General features: G+C 41.3%; 2 protein-coding genes across 2 annotated transcripts in view; one reads left to right on the plus strand and one right to left on the minus strand.

Moving 5' to 3' along the window:
- LOC124252987 (sialin-like) overlaps positions 1 to 4,331 on the plus strand; it is a 28,415-nt gene extending 24,084 nt beyond the window's left edge. Inside the window, 2 exon segments of the mRNA XM_046686705.1 lie at positions 159 to 400; positions 1,510 to 4,331. Coding sequence (XP_046542661.1) covers positions 159 to 400; positions 1,510 to 1,737 — 470 coding nt within the window. The 3' untranslated portion in view covers positions 1,738 to 4,331.
- A 1,394-nt stretch (positions 4,332 to 5,725) lies between these two features.
- Positions 5,726 to 25,550, minus strand: LOC124253006. Its single transcript, XM_046686722.1, has 15 exons — positions 25,459 to 25,550; positions 24,084 to 24,203; positions 17,039 to 17,242; positions 16,419 to 16,661; positions 16,139 to 16,290; positions 15,706 to 15,822; positions 14,987 to 15,098; positions 10,846 to 11,018; positions 10,062 to 10,169; positions 9,160 to 9,255; positions 8,773 to 8,896; positions 7,977 to 8,086; positions 7,297 to 7,479; positions 6,470 to 6,563; positions 5,726 to 5,845 (listed from the first exon to the last, which is right to left on the minus strand). The coding sequence occupies exons 2-15, from the start codon at positions 24,175 to 24,177 to the stop codon at positions 5,763 to 5,765; spliced, it is 1,893 nt and encodes a 630-aa protein (XP_046542678.1). The 5' UTR covers positions 24,178 to 24,203; positions 25,459 to 25,550; the 3' UTR covers positions 5,726 to 5,762.
- Between the last annotated feature and the right edge of the window lie 364 nt (positions 25,551 to 25,914).

Genomic DNA, 25,914 nt, shown 5'->3' on the forward strand with positions numbered 1-25,914 from the left:
CATAGAGCTGGGATATTGCTGACTGCGGCGTAAAATAACAAACAAAACATCATACACGGAAGTTACTTGTAGCGTACCTCCTCACGTATGTTACATAGTATTAAATAGTAGTACATGGTAGTACATGGTATTACACGTATTTCTCCCCTGCTAAACAGGTAAGTTGGTCCCGGCAGCGATGTTGGTCGGCTTGGGGTATGTCGACTGTTCCCAGCGGCCGTTGGCCATCACCCTGCTGGTTCTGGGTGTCTCCCTCACCGGCTTCCAGTTCTCCGGCTTCATCGTCAACCACGTCGACATCGCCCCCGCATACGCCGGCATCCTCTTCGGCATCTCCAACTCCATAGCTGCCGTCACGGGGTTCATCTCACCCGTCGTTGTTGGAGTCATTACATCTGAGGTACGTGACTTCTTGTTGTTGGTGTCATTACATCTGAGGTACGTGACTTCTTGTTGTTGGTGGAACTAGTATATAACCACTGCAGGTGCTCGTTGTTGTTGTTGTTGGTGGAACTAGTATATAACCATTGCAGGTGCTCGTTGTTGTTGTTGGTGGAACTAGTATATAACCACTGCAGGTGCTCGTTGTTGTTGTTGTTGGTGGAACTAGTATATAACCACTGCAGGTGCTCGTTGTTGTTGTTGTTGGTGGAACTAGTATATAACCACTGCAGGTGCTCGTGGAACTAGTATATAACCACTGCAGGTGCTCGTTGTTGTTGTTGGTGGTGGAACTAGTTGTTGTTGTTGTTGTTGTGGAACTAGTATATAACCACTGCAGGTGCTCGTTGTTGTTGTTGGTGGTGGAACTAGTATATAACCACTGCAGGTGCTCGTTGTTGTTGTTGTTGGTGGAACTAGTATATAACCACTGCAGGTGCTCGTTGTTGTTGTTGGTGGTGGAACTAGTATATAACCATTGCAGGTGCTCGTTGTTGTTGTTGTTGGTGGTGGAACTAGTATATAACCACTGCAGGTGCTCGTTGTTGTTGTTGTTGGTGGAACTAGTATATAACCACTGCAGGTGCTCGTTGTTGTTGTTTTGGTTGGAACTAGTATATAACCATTGCAGGTGCTCGTTGTTGTTGTTGGTGGAACTAGTATATAACCACTGCAGGTGCTTGTTGTTGTTGTTGTTGGTGGAACTAGTATATAACCACTGCAGGTGCTCGTTGTTGTTGTTGGTGGTGGAACTAGTATATAACCACTGCAGGTGCTCGTTGTTGTTGTTATTGTTGGTAATGATGGAGATAATCCAGCCATGTACCAAAGAATGACTTCTATGTATGTGACAGTTTGTTAAATGATGGGTTTATTTATCGTTGAACTTGGTATCGGGGTATTCAGTATGTCATCGTGACCAGACAGGGCTGATCGTGGCTCATATTGTCGGTCACTGATTTTCCGGATCCAGACTATACCGGTCACCGTGACATAGCTTGTGTATGCCAACCATAGTGTTTAACAATGTTCACTATTTCATCGTGACTTAAATATTTCTCGTTGCAGAGTCAGACGCGGGCAGAGTGGCAAGTTGTTTTCTACATTGCGGCAGCCATGTACGCCTTCGGCGCCATCTTCTATGTCCTGTTTGCATCCGGGGAACTACAACCATGGGCCTGCGAGGAAAGAGAAGAGGGGGAGGAGATGGGGGAGAAGATGGGTGTGGAGATGGAGACGAGGGGGGCTGGTAGAGAAGGGGAGACTGATGGCATGTTAGCCGACAACAAATATTGATAATGGAAAAGTGTAGGTAAAATCACATTTTATAAGAACAGTGTTCTCCTCTCGATGGGATACGTAAGGTATTTGTCAGTACATGTACAGATTGTACTTAATCTGATTGTGCACTTTGTTTGAACTAAGAGATATAGCACTATAATGTGAAAACTACAGTCTGGCGTTATGCACGTGGGTGTGAGGGGTGTCATGATGCCCATAACTGTTTAGAGGGGGCGCTGCTTAGTAAGCTAAATGCCTTCTCTTCTGTCTCCACAAAGGTTTTATCACAAAATGGTGAATAGTATGATAGGAAAGAGCCTAAATTACATCAAATTTTTCATATTCTATAGATACAAGAGCGGGGATTTGTCTGGAGACCGTATGTTCTGTTTTATCCCTATCCGTGTCAAAATAACATGATTGGTTTTGTAAGACAAGATGTACTCGTTTTACTAACCATGCGTAATCTCGCTCTTTGGTGGTTGATAGCCGTGTGAATGAATATTTATTCCTTTGTCAATGTATCGTCTGTTGTCACCTGACAAGACAGACTTTCCACAGATTGCCAGAAACTTCAATCACAAGTGAAACCTTCCCCTCAGTGTGTTTGTTACATCTCAGATATATGCAATCTAGGTTACCGAATGACTGGGAGTAATGATTTGCCTTTATTGATTTAGTGTTCAATTAAACACCAGTCCTGTTTGTAAACAAGGACCTGGGTTCAGATGTATACTTACAGTGACCGTACAAGCATGGAGACGTCTAAATGTATTATTACCATGGTAACATAAACAGTATATTGTTACCATGGTGAATTTCCTTATTATTATAAGTTGTTTCAAGACTGCCTCTGTTATTGTTGATAAAACTGTATTCCTTTCGTGACATAGTATTTGAGTAATTATCGTAACTAAGATGTAGTAATCACTTATTATATGATCAATTTAGAATCATTATTTTCAACAGAGGTATTATGTTTCACTGAAAACGTTACGGCTCCAGACATCTGCAGTGTTGTGCAGTGTAAATAATCAGGTCTGGACCAGACAACCCAGTGATCAACAGCATGAGCATCAGTCTACGCGATCCCGTTAGTGGCCTCTTACGACAAGCATGGCTTGCTGAAGACCAATTCTCACCCGGATCTTCACGGGTAGTCGCTATATGAACGCATGTACGTAGTTTTGTCAGACTAAGTGAAGCCTGAGATACAGTTATTTGTGATTGACCAGAGAGTGACTCTGGATCAGTCAAATGCAAGAGATCACTGTTTCACACCTCTACTCTGACTTCTCCATTATCATCAGATGAAAACGCTTTTAGTTCAGTTTTAGTCTAGTCCTGGACAGCCTCATGCGATGTAAACTAATTTAATCACGGTGAGATGTGACGTGACTTTAGGATTAGTGTGTAGTGGCCATCGTTATATTGCTTCGCGATCCGCTGTGAAGAGGTGATGGTAATGCTGCTTTATTCTATGTAGTCGTGGTTGTTGTTGACGCCGCACTCAGCAGTACCCCTGGCATATGGCGGCGGTCTGCAAAACATCTAGTCTGGACCAGACAGTCCGGTGCTTGGCACAAGGCGTATGGATCCTTCGCTACTTGGACACTTGCTGAGTTCGCGAGAATAACCACCCCGGTCCAGTCACCCCCATGTTGTGACAAGCACTCGTGCTGCAGGTCTAATTCCTGGATCTTCATTTAGTAGTAGCATTGTTTCTGGCCACCCGCCCATCATATTCACCCATTATCATGTGTCTTGTATTGCTGACATAGTATTTTCAATAAGCCAAAATAGATATAGATATGCCTATGACTAACTGACAATCAATATGTACTGTGTTGTCGGCAAATGCGCCTAGTCCGTTGGTACTGTCAGGAAATGCGCCTAGTTCGTTAGTACTGTCAGGAAATGCGCCTAGTCCGTTGGTACTGTCAGGAAATGGGCCTAGTCCGTTAGTACTGTCAGGAAATGAGCCTAGTCAGTTAGGTATCGCCCTTCTACTGGGATGCCCGTTATCCGGATATATGTTAAGCGTGTGCAAAACTATTTTGGCACCCCCGCGTTCAGCAGTATTCCAGGTATATCACTGCGGAGGGAATGGACTTCACACATCGTTCCAAAGAGCGTCGAACTGGGCTCTGTTTCAAACTAGAGCTTTCACCACAAGGCCAAACTGCCGCCCCAAATGAAGTGTGGATCTTGATGAGTATTCACTGTTTTGTATAGAGGATTGTCTCAGGGGTTAATACATCAATACGAGCGATACTGGTACTTCTCCCTTTCACTGCTTGGTGGGGTAGCCCAAAGGGTAGTGCGTAGATCTGTCTTACTAGACCAAAGTTCGATCCCATCATCAGTCCATCCATCTCCCAAGACTAGGGAGAGCGGCGAAGCTGCTCTTTCAGATATGTTTGTTTTTTTATCGAGAGTCTAGGCGAAGTATTGGAGTTTATAACACAGACTACAGCGTTGTGGGGAGAATCCTCCAAGATAATTATGACAAGAAGATAAAGGGCTTGATAAATCGTGATGGTTGGTGGTCTGTAGTGTGTATTGTGTTCTGAATAGAGATAAAAGTCAATAAAACCGTATTTTGTGTACACCTAGCTGTCTGTTTCCTTACATGGACATATACATACGTCACACGGCTCTGGGTTCTCTAGTCCAGTCAGAGTTCCGAAACAGTAACACAGTAGAAATATTGTCGTGGTTAATAGTGAATACACAATGCCATTTAGAAAGTGGTCAAATGTAACACGTTATATTTGGGATTACAGTTTCTCATTGAAGTACAGAATCTAGTACTTTTGTTGAGTTGAGTCCCATTCGGGATTCGAACCCACACTTTCAGAGTCAGGCACCTAATCACCAGCACACAGACTCAGCCGTCTAACCCACTCAGCCATCGCACTTCCACAAAGATGGAAGTCGGACAACTGGTGGTCTAGACCACGGTCTACATGTGTCAGTAACAACTTCACTCGGTGTTCTGGTGGTGGGTGTTCAAAGTGACCGTGTATGGTCTGTTGGCCTTGGGCGCAACGGACTGCTGCCTTGTCATCAAGAACCTTCACCCGAAGGTGCTCATTCCAGCAGCCATGCTGTCAGATATAATGGGATTGAACCTTCTTTAGCCTTTGTTAATAGGTGGGTAGCGTAGTTGGTCAGAGAGACCTTTATGACTGAGTTTTAGGTTTGTGCTTCACCATTAAAGAAGCATTCCACACCAGTGGGATCCAGGCACACGAGCATCGCAACTAGCTTCTCAACGCCATTATCATCCGCTTGATGTGGGAGTTTTTCAGTTCTACCAGGAAACCTCACACTGACACAGGTGTTAGGTATTTACCACTTATCGAGCACCAGCTCCAGCACGGGGATTTTTAAAATTAATAAAATCCCAAGGATCATTATCAAGACTAACCTGAGGTTCGAACCCACGATTACCGGTCCCCAGTATTCAGGATGGACCCACTCAGCATGGTACAGACGACTGAATAGCGATACGGGTGGGTTTTACGATACGGTTGGCCCGCTAGCCCGTAGCTAGTAAAGATCCAGTCGGACCAGTAAATCTCTTCGACTGGCTAGTGAATTTTCATGGGGTCATTTTGTAAATATATCACTCTGCTACTTGTTAAGTTACAATACACTTTTAAATAATGCAGGATTATGGCCCGATAAACATGTTCATCATATCAACAGCTTCATGCTGAAACCAAGTGTCCACATTCAAATTTCTGGCTAGTGAATTATTTTGTGGGCCAGTAACTTTCAGACATAGCTAGCCCGACAGGCTAGCAACATTTGGAAACTATTTCGCACACTATATCGTCAACATTTCACTTCTCTGCATGTGAGGGAAGACTTGATGGTTGATTGAGTGTCTCAGTACACCGGCAGCCTGATATCAATTACACGTTTCAGGTTCTCACTCGATTGTGCTCGACATTGTGCTGAGCGCTACTTCCAAGGACAAACAATGAAATAGGACAACAGTTATATGAAGTTTATGTACCATTAGTTGGTATCTATTTGTAGCAGAAGAAGCTGGCCCCAGCTCCCATGGTGCCCCCGACAATAATCATCGCAAACCCGACGCCGGCCATCGTCCCTGCAACATGCGAGTGATACATGGTGAACGTGACGGTCCATCCCTACATTGATGTTGTGTGTTAGTGATAGCGAACTCATTTAACCAGAACTGTTTTTGGTAAAGAAGATATCGTTGACACCGCTTTTTCAGCGAGTTATCGCCCAAATTGGATGTTCTCCAGCGAATAACGCTGAGATGACTTCAGCTGCCCAGGATATAGTTGCTGGTTCTATTTCACCAAAACACCTACACTTAACGAATACTTATAATATACACTTGATACTGTAAATCCGGCATAATTCCGTGTCTTGTGTATACAACACAAACGTATCCTTACATTCTGTTGACGGGCCACCAGGATTTTCAAACATTTTACAGTGGGCTGTGTCGACAGAGTTGTCTCCCTTTATTGTGAATGTCTCGTTCATGACTGCAGCTTGTTCATGCTTATGTTTTCGTCACCACTCGTATCTTTCCGTAACATACATAACATCCCCACAACGATATATATGATGACCATAGATGGATTAAATATGATCTTGTCCCTTTCTATGTCGTCTTCATCCCGAAAGTATGTACATCTATGCAAAATGTAATACTTGTCTACAGATTGTACAGGAGTAACTTTGTTTAGGTACCTACCTGGTCCAAAGCCAATGATTCCTGGTTTACCGAACTGGTGTTTCTCGTAGTCCATTTCCGTCAGGCTGCTGGACATGACGGTGATGCTTGGAGCCTGCGGGCAACAGGTCATGACTTTAACGTCGTGTTATAATTGCACTTAGAAGGAGCGAGTGAGTGAGCATGGTTTCACGTCGCTTTTAGCAATATTCCAGCAATATCACACCGGGGGACACCAGAAATGGTCTCACACATTGTACCAATGTGGGGAATCGAACCCGGGTCTTCGGCGTGACGAGCGAACGCTTTAACCACTAGGCTACCCCACCGCCCCAACAGCGCTATGGGAGTGTGGACTAGGACACAGCTGACCCACAGTAGGGTCACAACAAGTAAACTCTTCACTTTTCAGTTACAGCTGCAAACAGTTACAGCTGCAAAACCAGATTTTGTGATATCTATGATTTTGAGCCAGACTATATTTTTGCATAAAACATCATCTTGCATTAGTGTATTTTGAGGCTATATATTCCAACAGTCTAAAGCCTTTTTCGTGAAGAATCTTGCTTCGATTTTGGAAAACAATCCACAAGAATAACAAATGGTAGGTCCCTGTTTGCGAACACCGGGTGTCATCCCTCATCGTCAATGAATCACGGCTGTTTCGCCCCGGCGCCCAATGGAATCAGTTTCGTGGGATAACCGAGACTGGTTATTCTCAGACTGAAGATGTACAAACGTCGTCTCGTCGCTGTATGGCGGAAATACGCCCGATGTTCATTTTTCTATGGCGTTTACGTTCTAAGCTTTATATACTTTAGGCCTGTTTGACGTTGGCGTCTACCCACCTGACCGGAGCCGACGAGATAGTCGTTCCAAACGATGGTGAAAGTCCCCCCTTGAACAGAGTTGATGAAGGTGTTAGCAGCGTCAGTCAGAGACACCTGAGGGGCGATGTTGGGGTTGTCGCCGACAACAGGAGCTACGTCCAACATCTCAAATGTGACGTGCACATCCTCGTCAAGGTCAACCTGAAATGTCTTCACATCTTAAACATCGTGATGTATCTTGCGTACAACTTTGTTTTACACAGTATTCTACTAATGTCTTACTTATCTTAGTGTCAGTTGAACATACATTTTGTTCGACACGAAAGTGCTTCCAGAGTATGATATTTGGTCTCCCAGCACCACCTGGTGCGGAAGGGTTTCTTTAAGTGGCCGACGTTTAAGACCTGCGCACTTTGGGCGTTTTCATCCGTGATTTCGTTATTTCGTTGAGAAGCTATATAATACATGTATATATTATGGAAATATGGGACACATATCCTTACTTACATTTTATTACTTAATTATTTATGACCGTTCATCTAATACGCCTTTAAATGAAATGAGAGGTTTCCAACTACTTTCAAACAAGCTACTAGCAAAGTGTTTGCTATATCCGCCATGCTTCGGGAAGGTATTCTCCATACCATCTAAAACCGTTATAAAGTCATAATATGCCACGGCTGAGATGTATTCTTCACCTTAATGTTGGCGACCCTAAGGGAGGAGATGTCGCACATGCTGACGATGGTAGACATGACGGAGTACTTGAAGAGTTCCATGTTGTCGGAGATGAACTGCTCGAACTGACCTGTGGTTAGAGAGTGGGATACAATAAACTACATAGTTTGCTGTGCTGTAGGGAGCTGGTCGAATCCATGTCTAGGATTACAATCCTTGGTCAGTCTGCACCAGACCACTGCTCATGGGTGACCTTGACCTTCCTCCAACATTGACGTGATACGCGGTGACCTGCCTGAAATACTGCCCACTAAGTACTCTGTTTATATGTTTGTTATAGGGTGGGCGTGGTGACTGTGGAAAACACGTGGATCACAAAGTATAGAGCTCTCTTTTGTTTGATTAAACTCAGTGCCGCACTCTACATGCTGGAGCTATATCACCGAGGCAGGTAAATAGTCTACCTTGGATCAGAAAATCCAGTGATCAGTACTGTAAGCAACTAGAAGACACTATAGTTGTTAAGGAAATAATATACTTTTCTCCAACGACGGATGCCAATTCTGTTGTTGTTCCCAGACGTGGAACTGTTTAGTGTCAATGCCAAGCATACGGTTTCAGCAATGTGCAGGACTAAACAGACATTTTAACATTTTAATCATGACCCTGCATACCTATGTTGGGTATCGAACACGGGCTTCTGCCTAAAGACATCATACACTTCCCACTGTGCGACCCCGGCTACGTGTACATATCCTCGTCGTCAACGTCCCCTCGACGTTGCTGAATGTTTGCTGAAGTTGCAAGAAAACTCACCGTCAACGGAGAAGTGGAACATCCGCCTGTTGTCATTGACGTAGCATGGGCTGATGTCGTACTTGAGGACGTTGGGTACTGATCGGTCGAAGTCGAACACGTTGAAGTTGTAGATGGGAACATTCTACAAAAATAGCTTTAAATTTATCTCGGGTTTCCTCACAGTACGATACTGGTCACTTCCCCCGGTTAACTCTACTTCGTATACAATTGCCTCAAACCCTTCAGCAAACTGAAACTGGTTTTAGATTTATAATTTATCCCATCAGCAATTGCATTGCTACAAATACATTTTATAAACTTAGACATTTACAAAAAGCGTTTTCAAATAATAAGATATCCATACATATGACCCAGTCTGTTGTAGTATTGTAGCAAACGTGTCACCTTTCCTGATGGGTCGGGAGACCAGGCCCGCATTGCGACTGGAACACCCTCTCCTGGAAACACCGCACCTACGTCATTCCACGTTGTCCAGTTTTTCTGGAGAAGACGAACAGAATGACCAGTTTTAGTTGAACATAACACAAAGTAGAATCTACGAATGAATGACATATTATACTCGTGACGATTATTTTTGGCCTGGTTCATTGAATCCGGAAGTTCGAGGGAAAGACTCCCGAGCTTGGCCCTGGTGCACAAAGCGATCGCAGTGGTACGACTGTCATAAACATAGGTTAAAGTACTGGGAGCCATCACCACCGTAGTGCCAGGATTGCTTAGTGCAACTGGTGCTATGTGAACAGGTGATGACTAGGGTACAGTGTATACTGATGATAGGTCTTTGAAGACATACAGCCGTGAGTCAAAGATATAGATATATTATTTACTCCAGGAGAAGCAATATATCTGTATGGAGAGTGCAACTCTTCGACTACTGCATGTGGAGTGAGTGAGTGAGTATGGTTTTACGCGGCGTTTAGCAATATTCCAGCAATATCACGGCGGGGGACACCAGAAGTGGGCTCCACACATTGTACCCATGTGGGAAATCAAACCCGGGTCTTCAGCGTGACGAGCGGACGCTTCAATCATTAGGCTACCCCACCACCCCACTGCATATGGAGCGTGTAACTTGTATTTTAGGAGTTATATGACCGGGTGTTGTCTTACTGTGGACGGACAACACCTGAGATAGGTCGTAGACCACTTCCCTGATCCGACTTCGGTCTCATGCAACCGAGGATCACAAACCGTACGACTCTGAGTCTGTAGACCATGCCTGGTGGCACCTGTCATAGCAACAACCTTCAGCTTTAGTACATATTCCTTATCCATGGTTTACTTACAGTAAGGAAATACCATTCGACAGTAATGTTGTCACTGACGCTGCCGCCGAAGCCAGCCTGTTCGTGGTAGCCTGTCCACGTATCGCACATCACTCCCCGGATATTCCTCTGGAATAGTGAAGGGTTACTAGTATTAGGAGCTGTTGTTTCACGTTATATCGAGGAAGTCAAGGATAGGATAATCACAAATAAATCTTGATTTCAGTGGAACTCATCCCTGTCCTACAGAGTCCGAGGCAGTGCCCACAACAGTGATCCTTTCAGTGATCTGTCACAACCTGTGCTGTGCCTCATGTGCTTCATGCTTCAGGTTTGGTTTATAGTTGAAAAAAATTAAAGTCAGCTCTCAAATATCACTTCAACATGTTTGTATTGGAAAAATAATTTGATTTAAAAACTTGTAAAAGTTAAAAGCAATTTTCGTATAATACACAATGCATTGTACACAGGTTGGTATTGTCGACATGTTATCTTTCAGCACAAATATATTACATTTCAAACATAGTCGGGGCCATGCGGTGGCAGATACATGTCTGACACAAAACCTTAATCTATTAATTTATTCAAACTTCAATTAGCCGCAGACAGATTACGTTTTACAAACTGAAAAAATCATTGCAGAAAAGAGTAATGAGTAAATAGGAATAATCCAATTTAGGAACGCTTCTTTCCATTTCCGATCAAATATATACTTGGTATACTTTCTTTTTACCCTTAGTTTATGTAGCAGCCTGGAAATGAGAAGCACATACAGCAGTTGGATTGTTTGAAATGCGACGCCCACCTGCCCGATATATGTGTAGCGGTCTATCATTTTGTCCAGCAAGAAGAACTCCTGGGGGGTCAGCATTCGGACCTGACCAGAGGAGCCAGCCACGTGACGGTACAGGAAGTTGCCGTGGTCAATCTTGGTCACCGTACAGTTGCCTAGCAGCTCATCGATGATGTAGGCGACTCCTGTTTGACACATACAATGATTATACCATATCTGGATGTTGCATGAAATGGTTTCTGTGAATGAGAGAGTGTGTAGCACTGTGTACCATTAGTTCACCAACATCACACACCTTGATAATCAGTTCAAACAGTACACATGTTGAATCAAACCCGAGAAGTCGGCGAGACAAGCGATCGCTAAGAACACACGGCTAGCCCAAGCGTGAGAGTGTTGAATGATATCCATTGAATGATATTCTTATAAGAGAAGGACACAAGCCAGCAATTCCTATAAGAGATGGACACAAGCCAGCTATTCTATAAGAGATGGACACCTACTTTCCTATAAGAGAGATCCACAAGCCAGCTACTTCCTATAAGAGATGGACAACAAGCAAGCTATTCCTATAAGAGAAGGACACAAGCCAGCAATTCCTATAAGAGATGGACACCTACTATTCCTATAATCAGATCCTTGGACTACTGGCTATTCCTATGTATTCAACAGGCAAGCTATTCTTATAAGAGATGGACACAAGCAAGCTATTCTTATGGACACAAGCTTTCGCTATTCTTATAAGAGAAGGACACAAGCTTTCTTATAAAATCAGATCCTTCTTATAAGCTACTGGCTTCGCTGTATTCTTATAAGAGATGCAAGCTATTCCTATAAGAGATATAAGAGATGGACACAAGCAGCTATTCTTATAAGAGAAGGACACCTATTCTTATAAGGAAATCAGATCCTTGAAGCTATTGGCTTCGCTGTATAAGAGTATTCAACACAAGCAAGCTATTCTTATAAAGAGAAGGACACAAGCAAGCTATTCTTATAAGAGAAGGACACCTAAGATATTCTTATAAGAGAAGGATGCAGCTATTCTTATAAGAGAAGGATACTTATAAGAGAAGGACACAAGCAAGCTCTTAAGCAAGATATTCTTATAAGAGAAGGATACAAGCAAGCTATTCATATAAGAGATGGACACAAGCAAGCTATTCTTATAAGAGAAGGACACAAGCAAGCTATTCTTATAAGAGAAGGACACAAGCAAGATATTCTTATAAGAGAAGGATACAAGCAAGATATTCTTATAGAGGGAAATGAGATCCAAAGCTATTCTTATAAGAGATGGACTATTCTTATAAGAGATGGAACACAAGCAAAGCTATTCTTATAAGAGAAGGATACAAGCAAGAAGAGAAGGACACAAGCAAGATATTCCTATAAGAGATGGATACAAGCAAGATATTCTTATAAGAGATGGACACCTACTTTAGGGAAATGAGATCCTTGAAGTTATTGGCTTCGCTGTATTCAACACGCAAGCTATTCTTATAAGAGAAGGACACAAGCAAGCTATTCTTATCAGAGAAGGACACCTACTTTCGGGAAAAGAGATCCTTGAAGCTACTGGCTTCGCTGTATTCAACAGACAAGCTATTCTTATAAGAGAAGGACACAAGCCAGCTATTCTTATAAGATAAGGACACCTACTTTCGGGAAATCAGATCCTTGAAGCTATTGGCTTCCCTGTATTATACAAGCAAGCGGTCTGGTAGTCGCGTGGTGGTAGTGCTGCTTGCACCGCCCATTACCAGGGAACAATTTGAGAAGCCATACACACGTTTCCTACCCTGGATGAGAAGCCATACACACGTTTAATACCCCGGATGAGAAGCTATGTGTGATTGAGCCAACGTATTCTTAAGAATTTTGAGTTTTCATGTGACTGTACCATTTCTTGGACTATCCTAGGCCGCACTTCCAGCTGAGCAGAATTTACTATTTGATATTCCGTTTTATCATTGCCTTAGGAGAAGTTCCTTTTTATTAGCAGCAATCTAATGTGTTCGAGGGGTGATCATCACAAGCAACAACCTGCGCCAACATCGAGTCCGAGTTCTCGCCTGAGGAACATGAGCGTTAGCCACTAGTAAATATACTTTATACAGAGATTATTAGCCGAGTGTTTCAGTATGTAAAATATTACATTATTAGGATTACACATTAAGTGAACAATACAGAACCATACAGAACCAGGAAGAAACCACTTTCCTTATCACAACTGTAGCCAAGAGTTACACTCGGTTTAATTTAATAATAAATATCGATTGTGTTTAAACTTGTACATGCGATGTAACTCTCTATATATGAATGCTGTTATATTAACTGTATACAGACACACAGATTAATTCAGTATAAGGCATTCGGCCCAAAATGCAGACAGTTTAGCGTTACAAAATATCCCTGCGCATATTTACATACATTCCATAGCATAAAATAGTACAAATGCATGATATAAATATATTATATATGACTTTGCCTTATTTGTTGTGCTTTAAATAAAACGATTGAAGTTTTCTGCAAAATATGAGAAGAGATTTTAGAAATAAAGTTATGTTGAGAATATTATATGTATATTTAACTATAAAGTGTAACTGTATTTGAAAACCTGGAGGTGATGTAGCCACGATTTACTATATTAATTAGCTGTCCGAAACCGAATGGCATGGACAGTGTAAGGGACAGTAAGTAAATCTTGGGGTTACACGTCAAGTGTGACAAGGAGCAATGGTGTGGTTGATGAAAGATTAAACAGTGGGCGGGGGAGGTTCAACTCGGACCATGTAACCATAGACAGATGTGAAGTTGAGATATATGTACTATGGGATTAGTAGCTCCTTTGAGTGGCGTATAGAAGTTGGTGTGATGAACAACGGGGAGAGTTCTACGGATATACAGTTTGATATCAAGCACTTGATTAGTAGGTCTGAGTAGAAGGACAACAAGGTACAAGCCTTGTAGACTGTCATATAGACTTGGGCATATAGATATTCATAGGCTTAATAGGTGGGGAGGGCTCATGGCATCTTAGGACGGTCCAGTGGAACAGTCACGATCTGGATATTTGATGATCAATCAACTTGACATGGGAACATTTGGGGGATACAACTACGGGGGAAATCGCGTGTAGCTGAGAACGGTTAGCGGGTCACAACTAGATTGGTCAGAGGTCACTGCTCTCCCAGACACACAGGGTTACTTACACAACGTTTGTTAAGTATACCTGAGTTGTCAGCCTAAAAAGCCACTAGACGTATTTGATGTTACCCGCGAGAGAAGCTCCACGACAAGAACCTAGTTACACGTCTAATGTTATTATTAAATAATGGATGTTTAAGGCGTAATTACGCTCCATGAAATCATTCTAACAGAAACATTGGGAAATTCAATGTATTTATATAGTTAGGTTACAGTTTAGAGAGCATGCAACCACACACTGCATCAATGTATCAATGTTTATATGAAGTGCATGCTGGGAGACCACATTTGCATATTTATCATGACACCAAGTTAATCGAACTGGCGGGATAAACTACGGTCTCACTGACGTAGCTGTTTGGCAACAGAAAGTGTGGCCGCGCGCCATGTCGAGTGACTGAGTTGGGACTAAGGTTTAAATAAAATGGAAATGGTACGCCGCAAGTCGTTACCGTTTGTTGGGGTATCGGGGTATCAGACTAAGTATCTGCGTTTCGCTGAGTTTCCAACGACAGTCAGGGCACAGGGGACCGTAGAATAAGGCTTAGTCTCTGAATGTATATAATTTTGATAGTAACAAACAAGCCCATTTATATTGAAAAGGATCCACTGGGAGACTAGAGATTCAGAACCTCTGGAAATCTAGACTTGCTTTATTTAGGGCTTTTAGCATTGCAGAGAGGGCTTGGCAGCAGGGAAAATAATGTGGTTCAGGGACTGTGAGACAGACTAAGGGGACCGTTGTACAAAGCGATCTTAGGGCTAAGCTGCTCTTAACTCCCATACCTAAACATAGATCTAATGTAAGGTTGTTTGGTGTAACAGTGCCCAGATTCTACGATCTTAACTCGGCCAATATTTGATAAGATCTACATAATACTCACGACATCAACAGAGGAATGTTCAACTAATATATAGAATATAAATATCTACACATCATCACCTGTGTTGAAGTCATTAATCTCCACCATTCTGTTAGAGCCGTACTCGGTGTTGGTTTCCGTAGAGGGTTTGAACCTGTAAGCGGCAATCTGCTGGTTGACGTCATATCTCTCCTGTAACATGTTATAACATGCTGCACACAGGGTTATAACATGCTGCATACAGGGTTATAACATGCTGCATACAGGGTTATAACATGCTGCATACAGGGTTATAACATGCTGCATGCATGGTGCATTATAACAGGCTACACATGTCGTTATACCATGCTACATGCAACGTTAGAATATTGTTCATACACCGTCATGATAGGTACAACTGCACAACTGTATCAAGCCAATAAACACGTATATCATGTTCCACTAAAAGCTAAAACATTTTGCACATACTGTTATCCTGTATTCCACTAAACGCTGAAACAGGTTGCACAAACTGTTGTTCTGTTTTCCACTAAACACGAGCTATCCACTTAACCCTAAATGTGCTCCTGCTTTCCCGTGTTCCACAAAACGCTAAAACATGCTGCCCCGAACCTTTAAACCTGCTCACACAACGTTACAGACTGCTGCATAAACGTTATAACATGTTATAACATGCACAAACGTTATAACATGCTGCACAAACGTTATAACATTCTGTATTAATGCTATAATATGCTGTGCAAACGTTATAATATTCTGCACTTTTCAGAAAGGTTGTGTTCGGCTGATGTCGACTGACCTCCAAGTACGTGACCTCAAGGCTGACGACCTCACCCATCAAGGAGAAGCTGGAGCTCAACGTGGGCATCGTCTTCACGTTGCTGCGTTTGGGGCACACGATGCCGTCCGGGATTTCCTGAAGTCAACACAACGTTGACGTGTAACAATTGGGTGAGATCAGGGGCTAGGCCAGTCATCGGAGGAGTCCAGATGGGGATCAATACGCACCTGTTTTCCGGTCTATACATGGACAACTTAACGTTTGAAAGTCTCATGATTTAAAAGTAAGTAAAGCACGTCACTTTTGACTGCAGCTGATACATGGGATTTCATATTCGTTAATACCTTCAATGTTCATAGCGCTACGGTAGCTTTGAGAAATGGGACTCTTCTATCCATACCGTTTATTTGTGTTTAAAATGTTTTTTAAAACCGATAACACCAAGTCTTACAAAATCCGTTGGGATTGCGCCGCTTTGAAAACCGTAGAAATTATACATGTGATCAAATGTATGGGAGCTGGTGCCACTGTAGACGATTCCCGTCACGTGAGCTGACACCGGAACTGACTCCAGTCCTAAAGAAGATTGCCAGTTGGATTTGTCTGAAAGAAAGGAAAAGACGTGCTATTCACACACTGGGTACTACCTGATGTGTTGAGGTTAATAATCCGTATCAGGTGTGGCCAGTCTAACGGTAATTTTTTTTAACACTGAAGAACGTATAACTGACCTGAAAAATACCACGTGACATTCATGGTTGCATCCATTTGCGGCCAGTACTGACAGCTGTACCACGTGTCTGCCTGAATGCCCCGGATGACAGCCTTCCCGACGTACACCTCTTTGGAACCATTTGATGTGAAGTGCAAAGCCCCGGATGCAGAGAAGATATGACCTTGACCTTGGGTTCCAGGCGAATAGCCGAAGAGAAACTTGGACTGGGAGTCTCCCAGGTTTTGCACCTGGCATTTCGCTACAAGAGTCAAGAAATATTGACATAAAGTCAAACACCGTTGTGTCGAAGTTTGATAAGTCGAACTTGCGCTTGTGTCGAAGTAAAGTCCCTGTATATTTATATTTCATATTCATTTAACGGTTGTGTCGAACTACGGTTAAGTATTTACGAAGGTCTATTCGACACAAAAGTGTTTGACTATGTTCTTATTATTAAATAATATATTGTTATCATGGATATAGTATCATTTTGCCAAAGTAGTAGTAGTAGTAGTAGTAGTAGTAGTAGTAGTAGTAGTAGTAGTAGTAGTAGTAGTAGTAGTTGTTGTAGTTGTTGTTGCCATGGTTGTTGTAGTGTCTTTGAGCAGTGTAGTCAGGAATGCTGTAGGAACTTACAAGTATCAGGTAAAATATTAAGGTAGTCGTTAGAATGGTAGTCAAAGTATCCTTGGAACTTGGTCCCCTTCTGAATCTGAGTTATGGCTCCTCTGTTGCTGTAGTAGTCGTACGCCTCCGTGACAATTGTCGTCTGTTTCTTGTCCAGTAAGTTACATTCCACCTTGACCTTGAACTGGTCGGGAATCTTCGGTTTTGGTTGATCTGTAAGGGAAACAGACGCTTGTGTTTAGTGGAATTGCTGATATCTATGTAGAAACATTATTTATTAAGTAAACAAAGATTGTTAACATATCCGATTGTGTGAATTCTTTTGGGTTGTTTTTTCGTCAAAACCTTGCCCAAGAAGACAAACTGGTATGATGGAAGGCAACCCAAAGGGATACAAGTGTCAGTGACATTAAAGTAACAATCGGTCAACATGTTAACTTTTTCTTGAAAAGAATCCGATGCCTGAAACATCTTTAACATCATAACGTCCCCAGGATTTGTGAAAAAGTGTTAATTGTGACAACACGCCCGAGAGACCTCATAGCCAAGTCAAAAGTCAAAAGATGTTTATTGTATGAAAAAGGCCTCCGGCCCATATACATGAGAGTTACAGTGATAAAGGAATATTCTGGATATTTACATATATATTTAAGGGTATACAATTCGCTTTATAAGAAGATCTCTTTTAGCTAATGCATATTTTATATATAAGGACAATTGAGCAAGAATATTTTCATTATTGGTTTGTAACAAAGATATATATGCATAATGGGGCTGCTTTGCAAGAATATGGTGCGGTATATATTTCTGTCTTAATTCGTGATAACAAGGACATATCAGGGTAAAATGAATTTCATTTTCTATTCCAACGTTACATAAAGGACAATATCGACGTTCTTTCTGGACAGAGGTTTTTCTACCCTCATTAATCATTAAAGATAACAAACCTAAACGATACTTTACGAACATTGTTCTTAAACTATATGTTGTAATTATTGATAAGTATTTTTCTGGCTGGAGTAACGTTTTAAAGGTCCTGTAATATTCATATCGTGAGCTTGAATCTAGGGTGGATTTCCATTCTTGATTGAACATATCTATTGATCTAACACGAAATTCATTAATAAACCAGTTCACATCGCCAATTGTTTGGCTCAACCATACGAAACCGAAACCGTGAGAAAATAATAAATTTCTGATATCAGTTACCCAAGTGTGTTTTCCCAAATTATCCAGATTTAAAAGCATATTGTAAGCTAATTTTGGCAGACGTTGTTCGTGCATATTTAGAACCTTAAACCAATATTTTAAACATCTTATGTGAGAATTGATATACAAAGGAAATCTGCCACATTCGCCATATACCATGCAGTTAGGTGTCTTTGAGCTTACATTGAGGTACTTTTACAGGCTAAAAGATGCACTCTCTCAATACAATCAAAACGCTGAAAACCCCATATTTCAGATCCATATAATAAAATGGGTTGAATCTGAGAATTAAATATCTTAAAAAACACATTGGGTGACATAGTTCCAACTTTGTATAAAACCGATAAAACTTGTATTAAAGCCTTTTTCCACGTAAAGTTAAGTTATGTGCACATTTATTCAAGTTCATTCTGTTTGAAAACAAAAACCCTAAGTAAGAATATTGATCGGATACATTAATCAACTGACCATCAAAAAACAGCGTTCGTTTCTGGCCACGGACCGCCCTCCTAAATATCACAATATCTGTTTTGCTTAAATTTACTGTTAACTTCCATTCTTTAGTATAACTTTCTAAGATATTTAATTGATTTTGTGTAAACCGACCACAGTATCCGAAACTAAAATAACGTCGTCAGCAAAGGAGCATTATTAGGACTTCTACAAGATCTGGGTACATTTGGATTCCATGTTTCCAGCTAAATTGATATCGTGATATAATTCACTAATGAAGAAGGAAAATAGGGTGGACTTAAGCAGCAACCTTGTCTTAAACCAAGTGGGCAATCGAAAAATCTGTAACCCCGTCTTTGCAACGCACACAAGATCGAACGTTAGAATACATTGATTTGGAGAATGCTAACCATTTTCCTCGTAAACCTTGCCTTTGCGTAAACACTGCCATAATTTAAAACGATTGACTGAGTCGAATGCCTTTTAAAATCTACAAATGCTATGTACAACTTATGTTTTCTTTTTGATAGTGATTTTGGACTAGTGCATACAGAGTAAATATATGATCAGTGGTAGAATATCCCTTTCTAAATCCTGCCTGGGATTCAGGAATCTTATCACGCATATTCGCCCAGTTTGATAGTCCTATTGTTCAATATCAACGTAAATACTTTCCCTCAAGATACTTTCATTATTGATATAATTCAGGATGATTATTTTCTGGATCGTTTCTGTCGCCCTTTTATGAGTGGATTTATTATAGAGCTTGACCAACTGCAGGGAAAAATTCCTATGTTCATACAGCTTATTGGCATAGGAGTGTTTATTTTAAGATGATTTATCTACATTAAAAATTGATTGATCGTGAGTTATTTTACCTCTTGAAAATACATTTGAATTGTATATGCTATTTCCGGACTGGTTGCTCTTTTTCCAAAATGTATATAGGTCTGCATTCTCAAATCAAACTTATACTTTCGTATATATTAATATATCGTAAACGAAGATGGAGACATTTTACAATCAATCTGAAAGCAGAAAGGCAATCGAACATGAATTCCTCCAATGATCGCTTATTTCCACACAAGGGACAGTCCCAAACAATGCTTTAGTGTTCAGAGTTTAGTCGTGAGTTATTTTAGCTGCTTTGAATTGTATATGTGACTTTGTTGCATGGAGCACATTTTCAATCTGAAAGCAGAAAGGCAATCGAACATGTAATGATCGCCTTATTGGGACAGTCAGAATGACACAGAATTTTGTGAATACATTACAACGTTTCTAAGAATTATATTGGTGTTTTTGTCTTTTCATTGTAAGGTGAATAATTACAATCGACAATTTATGATATCTTGCTTTATATGAATGTTTCATTCGGTATATAAGTGTATTATACCTCAGTTATTGTATAGTCGTACTTGGTGTGTGAATGAGTGGGTGGGTGATATTGGTTGAACAGTAGTTCATTCTGATCAGACTGCCACCATGGCCACTGTGGTCTACAGGATAGACTGGTTCCGTGCACTGGCCGCGTCATATCACGGGGATACAAACAGATCAGCTAAAGGTGAAGGTCGGTAATGAGAATCGCCAGCAGACATCGGGTTCAGGGAGGCAATCGTTAATTCCTGACAATTGATTTAAAGCAATTCGAAGCCACTTTTTTAGATTGTCATTTTTGTCATACTTACAATCTTACAATAAACTATTCCCCATCCACGCAAACCTAACTTGGTGTTAACACAACAGACTAGACTAACAACTAGTCTCTGAAATGAACATATTTTACAGAAAAAAGGCTCATAGTGAAAAAAAAACAGAATATAATAAAAAGGAGCCCTGAGACATTCTTGAAGCTGTGGAAATCTAGACATGCCACATTTCTAGACTTGCGTGGGATTTCTTTGATATATTTGCTTCAGGGTCTGTATGACAGACTAACAACAGACTGAATTGCATGTCTGTACCGAGTTAGGGGACCAAGAGTTGTCTCCCCTCAATGGCTATCGACTGCAGTAGTGCTCAAATGAACCCCATACAAACCCTATACCTCAGAATAAATGTGCTAACTAACGCGACCCATTAGTGTGATTCATGTTGTCAAGAGGCCAGTAATTGTTTGAGGAAGAATGGAGACAATTCTTGCAGTCATGACCTACATCCGAGTCAGGTTTGGTTGTGAACTTACGTTCTGAGTGTTGATGTATAGATCGCTGTTTTAGGTTATCAAAGGCTGAATTGTATTTACACTGGACACACTACAATATCATGATCCCGACACACAAATGGCCAGGATTGATTGCTGTGAAAGGGTAAATTATTGAGTCACACCGCTTCTAAATTCTCTCATGGCACGAAGGTATTGTTGTAACAGCGTGAGTGTATACATTCGTTCAACTATAACACTCCGACGTCATCGGGGTTTGTCGGTTTTCTAAACTATCTGACGTAATGTTTCCTGGTTTATGAAGAGCGCGAAGATTTGCTGTACTGAAAGTTGAAACTATGAGTCGTTTCCCAGAGTTTATGAGTTTGCACCTCCGCTTCATTGTCCTTTTGCCGACATGTTTGTTTGATACAGATTAATCTTACACAATTAATTTCGCATCTGCGAAGTTCGATAGGAAATGTGTTGTTCCATTGCCTTGTAACGGAAGTGAATAAACATACGTATCCAAGTCTGTGAATTCAATAAATTAATTCTGTGTAAGAAAAATACTGGACTGGGCTTCGCGCATGCTGTCGGTCGTGTTTTAAAAGGTCACGGCAGTCTCGACAAACGTGCATGGCTGTACCAATCGATAACTCTACACGGGGAGACACATGGATCTGTTTCACGAAGGAGACGATTTAACATGCTTTCTTCACACTTCATATGAGGCACTTCTCACAACGGTATGTTGTTGTCGTAGCAAGTTGTTTGTTTGTTTTATGTTGGATATGTCAACACCGATATCCACAATATTCCAGCTATATGACGGAATCTAGGGAGACAGTGTTTGGAAAGGGAGGGTTGTATTTTTAGATTTGTTTAAATAAACACAAGATACGTTTGCTTAACCAATAATAGGATGTTGATTTTTGTCGATGATGTGATATGATTTATACTAGATCATCTGCATGCACACACACGCACATACGCGCTCATGCTCGCAGTCCAGCGTGCGGAATAGTTTCCAAATGTTGCTAGCTAAATTTTAGTCGGGCTAGCTCTACCTGCAATTTGAATGTAGGCACGGGTTTCATCATTAAGCTGCTAACATGATGAACATTTTTATCAGGCCATAATCTTACATGATTTAAAAGTGTATTATAACTTAGTAAGTCGGAGAGAATGCTATGTTTACAAAATGACACCATGAAAATTCACAAACCAGTCGGGCCAGTGACTGTGGAGATTTACTGGACCCAACTGGCTTTTTACTAGCCACGGGCTAGCGGGCCATTGGCTATTTCGCACACTGGGCTCGCACACACTAATACATGCACACACGGACACACACTCACATAGAAAAACCGAAACGGACACATACAGACACACAGAGAGAATCCACCAAATACACAGCCATACATACTTACACACAGACTAACAAACACGCATAAAGACGTACAAACTAAAACACCCTCAAACACACACATATTCACACTCAAAATATCGCTCAAGTTGAACAAGTTCTAAGACTTCACTCCAAAATTAAACATGTAAACTGCAGTTGTCCTTAGGGAGTTAGGGAATGCATCGAGACACTCTGATTGACTTGAAGATCAAAAGTAACTCGTTATGTTAATAACCCTTAACTGTATTCTTTTCTTATCACTAGGGGACTATTGAGATCTATATTGAGATAGTCTATTGCAAGCTACTATTGAATAGTCTATTGCAAGCTATTGCGATGTTGATAGTCTATTGCATACTATTGCGATATCGATAGTCTATTGCATGCTCGATAGTCTATTGCAAGCTATTGCGATATCGATAGTCTATTGCAAGCTACTATTGCGATAACTATTGCGATAGTCCAGAAAAAGCTACTATTCAAATGTCAGATACTATTGCGATTGCAAGCTACTATTGTGATGACCATTTTCTACCTAACTTCTTCTACATTAAACTACTTAAACCATAAAATGTGTTCAGTTGTTTATTCCTTATAACTTTCAGGTCAGTATTGGTCAAGTTGTCATGATGACTTCTTCATGAACATGACTTAGCATTAAAACATTCCACAACAAGCCAACACATTCACACAGGATTTAATACTATTTATTACAAAACTGTGGTTTGCAGACTCTTTGATCCCCACAACTTTGTGTGTAAAATAACATACAAAATAAAGAATAAATACTGGCTCTGTGGCTCTGTCACATTTTTGACAAATGGTCACCTTTCAGTTTCAATAGAAAACACTTACTGTGTGTAAAGGTTGAAAATTAAACAGTTCGCAGGTAGATATGTTTTAGGTTTAACAACATGAAGATGAAAAAATATATCCAATGCACTGAACCGTCAACAGACTCAACAGATTTAAAGAAGGCAATAATCTTTTGTCACTATGAAAGTATCAAGAAATCACAAATAAACCTGTCGGCAGATAACTTGGTGACTCAAGTTGAAAGATAGGTTAACATAATTAGCAAATGGCAATATTTCACATTAACTCTGATTTTACTCAAATAGTGTGATGAAGGCAGATAATAGTTCATTTTTTATCTTGGTTTCCAACTTTCCAATTCTTCTTTAGAAACAAGAGTCTGTCCACATGTGCAGATTTAAGAGTCTGCTAGTCCATCCATCAGTTGTGAGTGAAACATTCTCAGCACAGGAAAGGTCATTCCTGACCTCAGTTTTAACAGACTCATACAACATGGGCAAGGCAGAATCTGAGAAATACTGTCACGAGGGGATTGTGTAACTCTACATGCCCCTTATATCACTGAGAAATACTGTCGCGAGGGTGTAACTTGTGTAACTGTCGCGAGGGGGTTGTGTAACTCTACATGCCCCTTATATCACTGAGAAATACTGTCGCGAGGGGGTTGTGTAACTCTACATGCCCCTTATATCACTGAGAAATACTGTCGCGAGGGGGTTGTGTAACTCTACATGCCGCTTATATCACTGCAAAATGCTGTCGCTCACAGCAAATGGATATTAATCCCAATCGGGGGTAGGACTGTAGGACAGAACATGTTTTCAAGTTACCGTTATTTATAAAACAAATTAAAGCGATAGTATCGATAGTTGATGCAACAATCGATGCATTGGATCGTCATTTCATACATCTATCGATAAAGTACTATCGGGGGACTCACAATCGCGATCAATCGATAGTTCGATGCATCGTTGCACCCTTAAGTAATATATTTCACAAGTAACGTGCAAACTCCTTACATTGTCCTGACTGGGTAGGCTGCGTACACACACTGCTGTCTTTGGCTGACAAACAAACATGGAGAATGGTGGTAAGCAGGATGAGGGTCTTCATGATGGCGATGCGCGGAGTTCATATGCCTGTAACGAAGGGATGAATGAGTGTTATTATACGCCGTATGCAATAGTTAAAGGTCCACCACAACGGTATGTATATTTCAGTGTGAAACAGTCTTTAATATCGACAATCCAAATTACATAGATTTAATGGCTATATAGCTCAAATATTGAAGATGCGACGTTAGCCCACTGGTGGTTTCAGTCATTGGAATATAAGGCAGGTTTTATATGTACTTCTTTCTTACTAGTTGTATAAGGTATACACGTTTAATGTAGTTGCACACAGCGATACACAGTATGAAATACATCTACTGATGGGCATTGCTCAGAGAGTCACGAACCAGCCCTGAGTAGAGCGCATTACTCGGATACAGCTGACGATGTTCAGCGTTATATCTGGGCTGTAAGTGGCCTGTATGTTGGAAGACATCTGCCTCAGCATGTTATCACTACTATCAGTGTGACGCCAAAACCTGAAGACATGTATTTTTTTCATTTGTACTGGTTTCTCAAGATCAAAAAGAAAATCCATACAATGAGAAATGTATTTCGGGGTGCACTGCCCTTTCATAGAGTCCTTTCTGTCATGGAAGGGCATTCTTTGTCTTAACACAGGTCTTAGACACAAGATAAAATACCATGTTGATTCTCAACACTCAAAGGATTTGTTTGACTTTTTGCAGTCTCAGAAAAGACCCAAGTTCGAAGTTTCAAAAGAGTGGTTAAAGGCCTTTAAAATATAGGTATGTACTAAGAAATTATGCGTCAGTTATGTTAATTATCAGACTATCATACAAATGAAGCAAACCCCAAACCACATGTCGCATATCATTCCTGTGTTTCCGTACAGCGATCACAGACCACGCTTCTCTAACAATATGTACAATGTGTACTGATTGTACCTCGGTGATAATACTTCTATCACAGGCCGGAGAAAGCCGAGGTGTAACCGTTGGTCTGAATGTAGTCACTTCGGCCAGAAGAGAACACGCATACAGATTAAACTTTCGGTGATATGAAAGCCCGACCACCACCCCCCATCCCCCATCCCCCGAGTTCCATCTGGGGCCCGCCCGTTTACCTCCGACGTCCGTGCTCCCCACTCCGCCTCCCTCCCAGGGAACTCGTTACACGTGACATCCTCATCCCTGTTGTATAGAAGAATAACGCCCCATCTACACAATGTTGTCGAAATCAGTAACACATTTTATAACAGCGGTATTTATATGTGGCAATGAATGTTAGTGTTATGGTGTACAAATGAACGCCAGCTTACCTGCCCAGTCGTCCAAGCCTGTATCCCTGGACTCTCAGGTTTGGTTGATATCACGTCGTCCCGATAACACACTGATAACAGCAAGACGGAGATACCGTATCTCTTCACCGATGTACAGTGAGTGAGTGCTTGGTCAAGTATTTCAGAGATGTCACAGAGGTACACAATGGTACATGATGGTACACGATGGTACACAATGCTACACGATCTGACAGTCGTGCCGGATGTGAGCTGATTTGAAACTGAAAATGTCTTCCCAGTACTATTATGGAAGTGAATTGTGTTGCTTGTCTGGTGCACTACGGTGAGTGAGTTAGTGAGGATGTTACGACTACGTCTTGCAGTACTTCCGTTCTTAACGACATGTCATCTTCAGGCAATTCTTTGCACCGACTGTAAAATCCCAAGATAGTACGTCTACAGACCAAGGGTGGAACCGTGGACGAAGGTAGGGCG

Source organism: Haliotis rubra, unplaced genomic scaffold, assembly GCF_003918875.1.
Source record: "Haliotis rubra isolate DU_JTF1 unplaced genomic scaffold, ASM391887v1 Scf114, whole genome shotgun sequence".
NCBI classification, from domain to species: domain Eukaryota; kingdom Metazoa; phylum Mollusca; class Gastropoda; order Lepetellida; family Haliotidae; genus Haliotis; species Haliotis rubra.

What these genes read in the sequence shown, in the direction of transcription:
- LOC124253006 (XM_046686722.1), bottom strand. Translation starts at nt 24,177, where the DNA reads ATGAAGACCCTCATCCTGCTTACCACCATTCTCCATGTTTGTTTGTCA. An exon ending in GCCTACCCAGTCAGGACAAT is followed by an intron (nt 17,243 to 24,083) that starts GTAAGGAGTTTG and finishes TTTCCCTTACAG; the next exon opens with ATCAACCAAAACCGAAGATT. An exon ending in TAATATTTTACCTGATACTT is followed by an intron (nt 16,662 to 17,038) that starts GTAAGTTCCTAC and finishes TGACTCTTGTAG; the next exon opens with CGAAATGCCAGGTGCAAAAC.